The sequence below is a fragment of the Orycteropus afer genome, unplaced genomic scaffold (assembly GCF_000298275.1).
Source record: "Orycteropus afer afer isolate SDZICR_OR568_19922 unplaced genomic scaffold, OryAfe1.0 scaffold00217, whole genome shotgun sequence".
Taxonomy (NCBI): Eukaryota; Metazoa; Chordata; class Mammalia; order Tubulidentata; family Orycteropodidae; genus Orycteropus; species Orycteropus afer.
In genome coordinates, this window is record NW_006921804.1 from 4,554,841 (window position 1) to 4,566,541 (window position 11,701).

The 11,701-nt window shown below is 51.3% G+C and overlaps 1 protein-coding gene across 1 annotated transcript in view; it reads left to right on the forward strand.

Annotated features, from left to right (window-relative positions):
- The window catches only part of DENND4B (DENN domain containing 4B), a 14,275-nt gene extending 5,914 nt beyond the window's left edge, over window positions 1–8,361 (forward strand). The window contains exons 13-28 of the mRNA XM_042782011.1: window positions 1,139–1,284; window positions 1,645–1,784; window positions 1,903–2,029; window positions 2,832–3,038; window positions 3,392–3,520; window positions 4,429–4,645; window positions 4,909–5,076; window positions 5,337–5,725; window positions 5,882–6,004; window positions 6,209–6,378; window positions 6,466–6,607; window positions 6,806–7,042; window positions 7,611–7,728; window positions 7,818–7,983; window positions 8,072–8,136; window positions 8,216–8,361. Coding sequence (XP_042637945.1) covers window positions 1,139–1,284; window positions 1,645–1,784; window positions 1,903–2,029; window positions 2,832–3,038; window positions 3,392–3,520; window positions 4,429–4,645; window positions 4,909–5,076; window positions 5,337–5,725; window positions 5,882–6,004; window positions 6,209–6,378; window positions 6,466–6,607; window positions 6,806–7,042; window positions 7,611–7,728; window positions 7,818–7,983; window positions 8,072–8,136; window positions 8,216–8,361 — 2,690 coding nt within the window. The remainder of the gene's footprint in view (window positions 1–1,138; window positions 1,285–1,644; window positions 1,785–1,902; window positions 2,030–2,831; window positions 3,039–3,391; window positions 3,521–4,428; window positions 4,646–4,908; window positions 5,077–5,336; window positions 5,726–5,881; window positions 6,005–6,208; window positions 6,379–6,465; window positions 6,608–6,805; window positions 7,043–7,610; window positions 7,729–7,817; window positions 7,984–8,071; window positions 8,137–8,215) is intronic.
- The last annotated feature ends 3,340 nt before the right edge of the window (window positions 8,362–11,701 follow it).

The following is an 11,701-nucleotide window of genomic DNA, read 5'->3' on the forward strand; positions in this document are numbered from 1 at the left end:
CATCAGCCACTCCTCGGAAGGAAGGTTGGGCAATCCTACTTCTGTAGTGATACTGCCTCAGAAACCCAAGGAGGGGTCGCTATGAGTCGGGTTTGACTTGACGGCACATAACAACAACAACAACAATCTTACAGAAGAGAGAGGTAGGACACGAATAGATACATGCACAGCCATGTTCATCGCAGCACAATTCACAGTAGCAAAGAGATAGAAACAACCTAAGTGCCCATCAGCTGAGGCATGAATAACTGAACTGTGGTATTTGCACACAATGGAATACTATGCAGCCCTAAAGAATAACGTAGAATCTGTAAAACACTGCATAACGTGGGTGCACTTGGAGGACATTATGCTGAGTACATAATTACAGAAGAACAAATATTGTATTAGTTCATTCCTGTAAGAAGTCAAGGAAATGCTTATACGTGGAAGGAAACTTTCTTTGTTGGTTACCAGGGGTGGGAGCGGAGGGGAGGGAAAATTCCTAGATAAGTTGGAGAAAAAAAAAAAAATGGAAATCAAAGATTATTAGTGGTTACCATGGGTAGGAGGGAGGGGGAAAGGGAAGCTTTTGTTTGAGTGGCATTGAATTTATGCTAATGGTGGTGGAATATTTTGGAAAAGGATAGTAACAATGGTGGCACAAACATGAAAAATGTCATCAATATCCCTGAGCTGTAAATGTGGAAGTTGTTATGTTGGCGAAGGTCTTGTGTGTGTTTTCACCACAGTAATAGTAAAGGAAAAAAAAAAAAAAGATCAGCTGTGCCCTCCACTCTGGGAACCCTGGGCTTAGGGTAAACACAGAGAGTGACTTCTGTGGCGAGCAACCCACATGGGCAAAGCTCTTTTCAGGCATGCTGGCTTTGGAGAAACTTCCAGTCTGAGGCAGTGAGTGCAGATAGACAAACAAAAGGGCCAGATTTCTCTAAGATCATAGCGCTGGGGAAGCTGAGCCGGTCAGCTGAGTGTGTGGGATAGATAATGCTACAGAGCCCAGAGATGATAGGTTTGACGGTCTTGTGTCCTGTCAGGATCCTGAGTGGGCAGGGAGCCAAGAATGGGGTTCGGGAAGGGTGTGTCTATGATGGAGAACCCTGGTAATCTGCCTCCTCTGCCCCATTCTCATCCCCCTCAGGCTTCCTGAAATCCCGGGAACGTTCCAGCCACAAGCTGTACTCTCAGCTGCTGCACACGCAGATGTTCTCTCAGTTCATTGAGGAATGTTCTTTTGGTTCTGCTCGGCATGCTGCCCTTGAATTCTTCGACTCTTGTGTTGACAAGGTACTGGGCATTGTTCCTCCTACATGTGCCTATTCGCCTTTGCCCTCTTCCTGGCTGTCTCTGTTGCCCTAGGGCCCCTGCCAGAGCTCAGTAGCGATGGGGTGCCGCCCTCAAGTTATCCAGTGCACAACCTGTGCAGCCATATGAGGCTGGCTTCACTTGGCTACATATAGCTGCATCCCATTTTCCCATTCCTGACTCCACCCTCCTAGCTTTGTCTTCAGGTGCCTGGTGGAGTCTGGGCCCCCTGGCTCCTTCCCTGTGAGTGTGCTCTCCTTAGGAGATGTCATTTTCTGGACACTCTGGCCCCTGCTCCATGCCCACTGTCTTAATGCTCACTCTCTTACCATCCTGCTCCAGGTCCACCCAGAGCAGGAGAAGCCTGAACCCACACCCTTGGTGGAGCTGGAGGAGCTGTCAGGAAGTGAGCTCACTGTCTTTATCACCCCACCTGAGGAGCCTCCAGTGCCAGAGGGCAGTGAATCCACCCCACTGTACTGGTGAGAGCCTCTTGTTTATCTCCTCTTGTCTGTGTTCCAAGGCCCGTAGCCTGGCCCAACCCAGTTTATTTGGCCCAGTGCTAACTGTGCCTGATGTTGCCCCTCTCTACCCCTCCAGCTATGATGGGTTCCCGGAGCTACGGGCTGAGCTGTTTGAGTCTCCTCAAGAGCAATCCAGGGCCCTGCCTGTGCCAGGCCTGTCCCGCAGTGCCCCTAGCAGTCCTGCTCCTCGCCGTACCAAACAGGTAACCAGCAGGTGGGCACCACCAGAAGTGGCTCAGGTTAAGGGCTGCCATTTCAGTATCTTTCTCTGTAAAATGGGGATAATAGTACCTACCCCATAAGGTTGTTAAACCACCAGTTGCCATCAAGTTGATTCTGACTTATACCAACCTCATGTGTGTCAGAGTCAAACTGTGCTCCATAAGCTTTTCCATGGCTGTTTTTTTATAAATAGAGCACCAGGCCTTTTTTCTGAGGTGCCTCTCAGTGACCTTGAACCACCCAACTTTTTGGTTAACGTTAACTGTTCCTATCACCGCAAGAGCTCATAAAGTTGTTAGCTCTGGTAGAATAGGACCTAAGGCATTTGACTGCTAACCAGAAGGTGGATGGTTCAAACCCACCAGCCACTCCATAGAAGGAAGACTGGGCAATCTATTTCTGTAAAGATTTACCGACTTGGAAACCCAAAGGGGGTTGCTATGAGTCAGAATTGACTTGATGGCAGTGAGTTTGATTTTTGGGTTTTTTTTGGCACATTAAAAAAATTGTATAAACATACTGCTATTGTCATCCTCTTCTTTCTCCTGTGACCTTTCTGGGAATCTAGGAGCTGGCTACCTCTTTCAAGGCACCTGCCTGTGCTCAGGGGCTAGGCGTCAGCTCCAGGGCTGATGCCTGTGTGATGTGGCATCCCTCCTGCTTCCTCAGAGCACAGGCCCTTCCTCAGGGATCTCATTTGGGTGTGGACTTCTCCCCACACCATTTTAAGACCTGAGTCCTGGCTTTGTAATCTCCCTGGTGTGTGTCCCCTGCCCCACCCAGGAGATGAAGGTTGCACAGCGGATGGCACAGAAATCAGCAGGTATGCCTGAGCTGTGGGCTCGGTGCCTGCTGGGGCACTGCTACGGCCTGTGGTTCCTGTGTCTGCCTGCTTACGTGCGGGCGGCGCCCTCCCGGGTGCGAGCACTGCACACAGCCTACCATGTGCTGCGCCAGATGGAGAGCCGCAAGGTGGTGCTCCCCGATGAGGTAGGCAGCCATGTGCCTACCCAGCCATGCCCGCTCCATATACCAGTGATGCTTGTACAGTCATGGGGGTTGTGATAGGGAAGCTTGGTGGAGGCCAGGGAGAGCTGTGGAGTTGAGGCAGACGGGGAGCAATGTTGGGCAGATGCTGCATGAACATTCACTCCAAGAATGAGCATGGTCAGGGTACAGTACTGGAGCCCACAGCGTGGCAGGTCAGCAGGAAGAATGGGTGGTTCTGAGTTGCCAGGGGCCTTGCAAGTCTGAGAATGGGAGACTGGGAGAGAGAATCTGCTGAGGTTTGAGGTTTTGGTTGAGGGTGAGTCCCCTCTCATCCTGTGCCTCTCCTGGCCCAGGTGTGTTACCGGGTGCTGATGCAGCTCTGCTCCCACTATGGGCAGCCTGTGCTATCTGTGCGGGTCATGCTGGAGATGCGACGGGCGGGCATCGTGCCTAATACCATTACCTATGGCTACTACAATAAGGTATCAAAATTAGGGTCAAGGTGTGCGATGACAGCTTGCACTAGGGGTGTATATGGGGAGGATGCTGTTCCTTGACACCTGTGGCTCTCCTGGTTCCTTTTTTTTTTTAATTGTGATTTGGGTGAAAGTTTACAGGGAAAATTCATTTTCCATATAGCAGTTCACACACACTTTGTCTCATGGCATTGACTGCAATCTTCCACAATGCAACAAGTTCTCTTCCTACTTCCTCCTCATAGCCATCTCTTCCCTGTGTCCTTCCTTCCCATGCACTCCTGCCCCCCCAAGCTGTCTCCCTGTGCATACACAGTCTCCTGGCTCCTTGGAGACTGGGCCTGTGAAGTTCAAATAGGTGCTGTAACCATTGTCATTGTTGTGCTCTGGCACTATTCTAAACACATTACACTTTTTAAATCATTTTATCCTCACAGCAACCCCATGAGGGGACATGACTATTACCCTCACCTTAGAGATGAAGAGATGAAGTTGCAGAGAGGTTAGTAACTTGTCCAAAGTGCCAGAGTGAGGAAGTTAGGGAGTTAGAACATGAGCACATAGGTCATGGCTCCCAGATTCAGGCTTTTAGCCAGGATACTAAACTGGCATCCCTTTTTTGGATGAGGAAACTAATAAGCAAAAAGGGAAATGATTTCTATAAGCCATATAGCTTGTAAGTAGCAGAATCTGGATACAAATTTTCTCCACCGCTTTTGGCTTCCTCTGGGCCTCTCCAGAGGTATCTTATCTACTGTCACCTGCCCTTGTTCCCAGCTGAGCCACTGGCAGGACAGTCCTAGGCAGGCTGTCTAGAGGGATAGGTGGTCCCTGGGGCCCTGGATAGACCATGGGCATCATGCTGGGGTCAAGGTATGGAAGTAGGCCACCCTGATGGGCACTGTGGTTGGCAGGCTGTGCTGGAAAGCAAGTGGCCATCTGGCACACCAGGTGGGCGCCTGCGTTGGGCCAAGCTCCGGAATGTTGTCCTGGGGGCTGCTCAGTTCCGCCAGCCCTTGAGAGAACGGCGGCAGCAGCAGCAGCAACAGCAGCAGCAGCAGCAGCAGCAGCAGCAGCAGGAGGAGGAGGAAGCAGTGGCAGCACAGGAAGATGCAGGCAGCTCCGGGACAGGTGGGTAGGGACTGTTAAGACAAGGCTTGAGGAAAGAGAAGCCAGGCTCAGGCAGAGAGAGGCATGAGGAGCTGGGGCTGGCCTAGAGGTTGGCATTGGGTGTTCTGGGATCGATAAACTGTACGTGACTAGTAACAAAATGGATTGAGTTCTGCCTAGGAGAACCCCCACAAACCCAACGTTCATGCAAGGAACTCTGTTTTAGAATAGGGGGCTGGGTCCCTAGCTGACTTGTCTTTCAACTCCCCCCCTGGCTTTCACAGATCTCCATCTGGAGTGCCCCTCTCCCACCCGTCCCCTTCAGCGCCAGACTACCTGGGCTGGGCGCAGCCTGCGGGATCCAGCCTCCCCCATGGGGCGCCTGGTGAAGAGCAGCAGCCTGGGCAGTGCCCGTGGGGCACAGCCCACTGTGGAGGCCGGCGTGGCCCGTAGTGAGTGCCCTTGTCTGACGTCCCCCCTTAGTCAGCTGCTTAACCACTTGCCAGTAAGAGGGAAGACCGGAGCTGGGGTGGAGGTGTGGCCCTCTGTGGTGGGCACCGTAGACTCTGTGGACATCTTGCCTGGAATGTTGTCTCGGGGAGGGGGGTTGTGGTACCAGAGTTTGTATAGCCAGGAATTGTGTTTACTTAGGAAAGGGGCAGCTAGAGGAAGGGGTCAGCTGTCTCTTCCCTGATTCTTTTCTGCCCTGCAGTGATTGAGGCCTTGAGGGTCTTGGAACCCCGGGGATCACCTGTGCCCTGGCATGAGGGAAGCCTCTCAGATCTGAGCCTGACAGGGGAGGAACCAGCACCTGGAGGCAGTCCAGGGGCCTTGGGCTCAGCCCAGAATGCCCAATCCACTGAAGCCCTGGAAGGGCTAAGTGGGCGGCTGTCCAAGGCTAGTGGGCATCAGGATGAAGCAGGCACCCCCCGACGAGGACTGGGTGCGCGCCTCCAACAGCTGCTTACTCCTTCACGCCGCTCCCCAGCCTCCCGTGCTCCCCCACCTGAGCTGCCCGTTGACCTGCCTCCCCCAGCCCGCCGTAGCCCTATGGACAGCCTTCTGCGCCCCCGAGAGCGCCCTGGATCTACTGCCTCTGAGGTAACCAGGGAGAGGAGGGCCCAGACACCTTAGCACCAGAAGGCCTGGGGAGGGGCTGCTAACTGAGAGAATGCCCACAGAGAGGGAGCCCTGAGAGGTCATAGAGCAAAAGTATCCTGTGGGGTCGGCTGAACACACTTTCTCATGTAATGGCAGAGTTCAGCATCTTTGGGCAGCGAGTGGGACATCTCAGACTCTTCTTACAGCAGCCTGAGCTTTCGCCGTTCTTCAGAGCGTCTCAGTGACACCCCTGGATCCTTTCACCCACCTTTCTTGGAAGTGAGGATAACCTCCCCCACCACACACAGATGTGTACACACATACACATATACACACACATGTGCACATTCACCCTGTCAAAGGCAGAGGGTATGGAGGAGGCTGGGTTGGGATTTGGAGGTGGGAGGGGCTAGAGAAAAAGCATGGGCTCCAGGGTGCTGGGGGCCAAACAGGGCCTATTGCTTGGGGTCTTCTTGTCTGCAGATTCTGCTGTCTAGCTGCTCCCTGTGCCGTGCCTGTGACTCACTGGTATACGATGAGGAGATCATGGCTGGCTGGGCACCTGATGACTCCAATCTCAACACAACCTGCCCCTTCTGCGCCTGCCCCTTTGTGCCCCTGCTTAGTGTCCAGACCCTTGATTCCCGACCCAGGTGCCCAAGGCAGGGCAAGTGTACTGTGGGTGGGACAGGAAGATGGAGATCTAAGAGCTGACCCCTCCTCCTATCCTACCCCTGCAGTGCCCCCACCCCCAAGCCTGTCCCTGCTGGTGCCAGTGGCAGCAAAGATGCTCCTGTTCCTGGGGGCCCTGGCCCTGTGCTCAGTGACCGCAGGCTCTGTCTTGCCCTAGATGAGCCCCAGCTCTGCAATGGGCACATGGGGGTAAGGGCTGGGCCAAAGGGGCATGGGAAAAGGGGGTGTGGCACCCTCTGGAGGAGACCCAGGGTTACTGGAGAGAGATGGGCATTGAGGACAAGGGTACTCTAGAAGCTGTTAGACATGATGGTTCATTGGGAGTCAACACTCTGGGGGTAGGGCCATACACCCCCTCCACTGTCCTCTTCCTCTTGTGCCTGATAGGTTGCCTCCCGGCGGGTCGAGGGTGGGGCATGGGCATACCTGAGCCCCCTGGTGCTGCGTAAGGAGCTGGAGTCGCTGGTAGAGAACGAGGGCAGTGAGGTCCTGGCATTACCTGAGCTGCCCGCTGCCCACCCCATCATCTTCTGGAACCTTCTGTGGTATTTCCAGCGGCTGCGCCTGCCCAGTATTCTGCCAGGCCTGGTACTGGCCTCCTGTGATGGGCCCCCGCACCCCCAGGTCTGTGCCCTCATGGGATCTCTGCTTCCTGAGTGCTTCCCTCTTTATCCCCCAGCACTTGGTCCTCGTAGTATTCTGTGTCCTTGGCATTGAATACAGAAGGAGCACAGGCTTTGGAGTTTGTTGTACTTAGTTTGAATCCTGGCGCTTTCACTTCACCTCAGTTGCACTCTGAGCCTGTTTTCTCATCTGTAAAATGAGGCTTAAGTGTCCACCTTACAGAACTGCTAGATAGACACCCTGTGTAGTGGCTGGACCTTGTGTAGAGACCTAGAAAATGATTTAATAACATTTGCTTATTTATTCACTCCATCAATATTTATTGAGCACCTTTTATGTTCCAAGTACAGTTTTAGACACTGGAAATGTAGCAGATCACAAAACAAAAGTCCTTGCTCTCAAAGAGCTTACATTCTAAAGTGTGTGTGTATGGGGGGCATTGGTAGTTCTTTTCCTTTTTCTCTTTGGCTGTGTCCTGTAATATTCCTCTGTCTCTTTGAACATCACCTGTCCATTTCCTGTCCTCTGCTTCCCATTACGTGAGTCTAACTTTCTCTTTTGGTCCCAGGTCCCATCTCCTTGGCTACTCCCTGATCCAGCCTCAGTGCAGGTGCGGTTGCTGTGGGATGTCCTGACCCCTGACCCCAAAAGCTGCCCACCTCTCTATGTGCTCTGGAGGGTCCACAGTGAGTCTGAGATTTGACTTAGGGTAAGAGGGGTAGGTCCCACGTCCAGAATGCTCAATGATCCTGGCCCCTTCCTTCCTATTTTTCAGGTCAGATCCCTCAGCGGGTGGTATGGCCAGGCCCAGTACCTCCATCCCTTAGCCTGGCATTGCTAGAGTCAGTGCTGCGCCATGTTGGACTCAATGAGGTACACAAGGCTGTGGGGCTTCTGTTGGACACACTAGGACCACCGCCTACTGGCCTGCACCTACAGAGGTATGCTGCTTTCATCTGGGAGGTCCCTGGCCTGTCCCAGGCTCCACATACCCTTTCTTTCACTCATACCCTTCTGTCTCCACTCCAGGGGTATCTACCGTGAGATCTTATTCCTGACAATGGCTGCTCTGGGCAAGGACCACGTGGACATAGGTGAGGGAATAGTTTAGGGACCAGTGGTCAGGATGGGAGACCGGGGTCCTAATGCATTGGCCTCTACTCTCCTCCCTAGTGGCCTTCGACAAGAAGTACAAGTCTGCCTTTAACAAGCTGGCCAGCAGTATGGGCAAGGAGGAACTGAGGCAGCGGCGGGCACAGATGCCCACGCCCAAGGCCATTGACTGCCGCAAATGTTTTGGAGCACCTCTGGAATGCTAGGGACCCTTAGCTTCCCACTCTAGTCTTAGGGTGGGGTGGGGAAGAAAAGATTCTTCCCTGTTTCCTCTATAGAGGAGTTGGGGTCAGGCTGACAAGCATGCCCAGCCATAGGCTCCAAGTGAGGGTAGCAGGAAGAGGGGATCTACTACTGTTACTAAAAGTCACAGTTCCTTATCTCCAACCTGCCCAATTTCCTTGTGCTGATGTTGGGGGAGGTCTGGAGGTAGTTAAGCACAGCTCTGTTCCTCCCCTGTCCTATACCAGGAACCACCCCTGCTCCCAGGGAACCCACAGATCTGCATTGCCCTGGTCATTTTAGAAGTTTTTGTTTTAAAAAACAACAGGAAAGATAACAGAGCTACTGAGCCTTTGCCCTGAATGGGAGGGAGGGATTCCCCACCAATAGTGGCCCCTCTCCCCTGGCATTGCTGAAGGAGCCCAAGGCTTCCTACCTTAGTATTTGTATTTTATTATAAGTTATTTATTCTGAAGCCTCAGCCTCCTCGCTTATGAGGTTCTCACGGAGGGTGAGAAAGAGAAGGGAAATGGGACACCATGGTCCAGTGGTTTGCAGCCTTGAAAATCAGGTGGTGGGAATTAGAGGGATCCCAACCACCCCTTGGAAAGAAGTGGTGCCCCCCCAGTCCTAACCCTTGTCCACTCCTCATTGGGGGATGCCTCACTCACCCAGGGCCCTGCCTGACCTGTGCAATAAGGATTGTTTATGGCAAAGTTTTGTTGGATGTAAATACAGTAAAAGCTGCTTCTGTCTTTTTCCTGCTGCCTCCTGTTTTGTTGGTCTGGGGTAATGGTGGGGACACCTCTCTTTTTCCCCTGGCTGCACATCCTTCTTTCCATCTTCCATCCTTTGCAGCCTTCAGGCATATCCTGCATTCCCTGACCAGGTCTGGAACTGGCCCTGTGGGGCACAAGGAATTCTCGGAGCAGGAGAGGGGTGAATCCAGCACTGGTTATGATGGTGCAAGTCTGTGTGGCACTTCCGGCCCTCCCATACAATCACCTCCTTGTCCCTCATCGGTACCCACACAAAGGCTCCATTCTCTGGGGACCTTGAGCTCATCTCTGCCTTCTTTCTCCCAGCCCCCCTTTCCAACTTCTCTAGTACCTCCACAGAGATGACAACCCTTTCCCCAGTAGTTGGTGTTAGCAGACCTCATGCATTCCTGGGGCCCTGACAGTTGCCCCCTGCCTCAGTTATTTTAGCTGCAGGCAGTCCTGTTCCAACCAGTTGGGGGACAGCAACAGGGAAATGGGGCCAAAGATTAAGGGGCTTGCTCCATCTGGACATCAGAGAGATGGGCATTATTTTCCTAATTCCTTTGGCCAACTCAAATTTCTCCTTCCTCTCTCTTGTATAATGAAATAAACACAGGAAACAACTCTGAACACAGCTGAAAAGCCAATTACCAAAGGGAATTAGTCAACAAAACAGAAGTGCCTTGGGAAAAGAGGGCAGGAGTGTCAATAGAGGGAATAACTTACAAGAGCCTTAAGTGCCAAATTCTGGGGGTGGGTGTCAGTGGAGGAAGAGAGAGGCTCCACTTCTGAAAACTGGATCTTCAAGCCAAAGGACCCTTGCCCAGCCATTGTTGAGCAAGGTAGGATGCTTGTCCATGATCCTAAAGAAACTGTGGAGGAGGAAGGCAGGGGCTTAGGACATGGCATCTGTCTTGCCAGGGATCAGGAGATGCTCTCCTCAGAGGGGAACCTTCATGTCATCCAGGTTCTGATCAGACCCCATGCCTGAGAATCAACCTCTCTCTGTATTACACTTTTTGAATGACTTTTTTTAAAAAATTTTTATTGTGATTTGCGTGAAAGTTTACACAGCAAATTCATTTTCCATATAGTAGTTCACACATACTTTGTCTCATGACATTGACTGCAATTTCCCACAATGCAACAGCTTTCTTCCCACTTCCTCTTCTGTGTCCTCCTTTCCTATGCATTTCTGCCTCCTGAGCTATCTCCCTGTGCAAATACTGCCCCTCAATTTTCCCAATTGTTCGAAGGAGTATATCTATCTAATGTAAATGTTCACCCCATATGCCTGTCTGTTGTTTGGCTGGAAGCCAGGGAGTGAGTTCAATTCCAGACCTGAGGGGTAACTAGGGGCCATAGTCTTGGGGGTCTCACCAGGCTTTATCAGGCCAGTAAACCTGGACTTTTTTTTTTTTATGATTTGGAGTTTTGTTCCACATTGGTCTCCTACTCTATCCAGGATCTCCTGCACTGATCCCTTTCCAAGTGTGACAGTGGTAGCCAGGTACCATTTTGTTATTCTAGTCTCATGGTCATATAGGCTGAGGTTCACATGTTCTACTAGTCCCCTGGACTAATTGTTTCCATGTATCTTTGGCTTTCTTCATTCTTCTTTACTCTGGATGAGAAGAGACCCATTGTTGCATCTACACAGCCTCTTGCAAGCTTTTAAGACCCCAGTCACTACTCACCAAAGTAGGATGTAGAAAAATGTTTTTTGAATATGTTATGCCAATTGAGCTTGATGTGCCCTGTGATCACGGTCCTGAACCCACAGGTCTAGCTACTCACTCCCTCAGGGTGGTTGGCTGTGGCTAAGAAGTTATCATAACTTTGCTCATTGTTAGCTCTATTATATATATGTTGTTGTTGTTAGGTGCTGTTGAGTTGTCTCCGACTCATAGCGACCTTATGTACAACAGGATGAAACACTGCCCGGTCCTGTGCCAGCCCCATGATCCTTGCTATACCTGAGCCCATCACTGCAGCCACTGTGTCAATCTACCTTGTTTAGGGCCTTCCCCTTTTTCGTCAACCCTCCACTTTACTAAGCATGATATCCTTCTCCAGAGAATGGTCCTGACAATACAACCAAAGTAGGTGAGACGAAGTCCAGCCACATTATGTACTACATATACATAATACATATATATCTAATTCTACATATGTAGAAATATAATCTACCAGACTTATATACGGTCGTGGGTATATCCCCTTTTACCTATACATACCTGATCATTCAGCCTGTCTACCCACCTATTTACCCATAGACTAATGTTTGTTATCACTGATAACGCAGTATTGTGTATGTAAAAGGGTTTATTTTTATTGTTTGTACCTTTGAAGGACCTTTTGGAAGGGAGCACCTGCACTCCTAAAATCCTAAGTTTCTGTTGCATTCTTTGTGCCCAACGCTGTACTGAAACATCTATAACTACAGAGAGGGAAGTTTAAGGTTCAGACCCTACCTGAATAAAGGATACAATCTTACTGGTCTAACACTAGCCCCTGGCTCAAAATAATAATGATCCTCACCCTGCCTCCCAGCTTACACTTC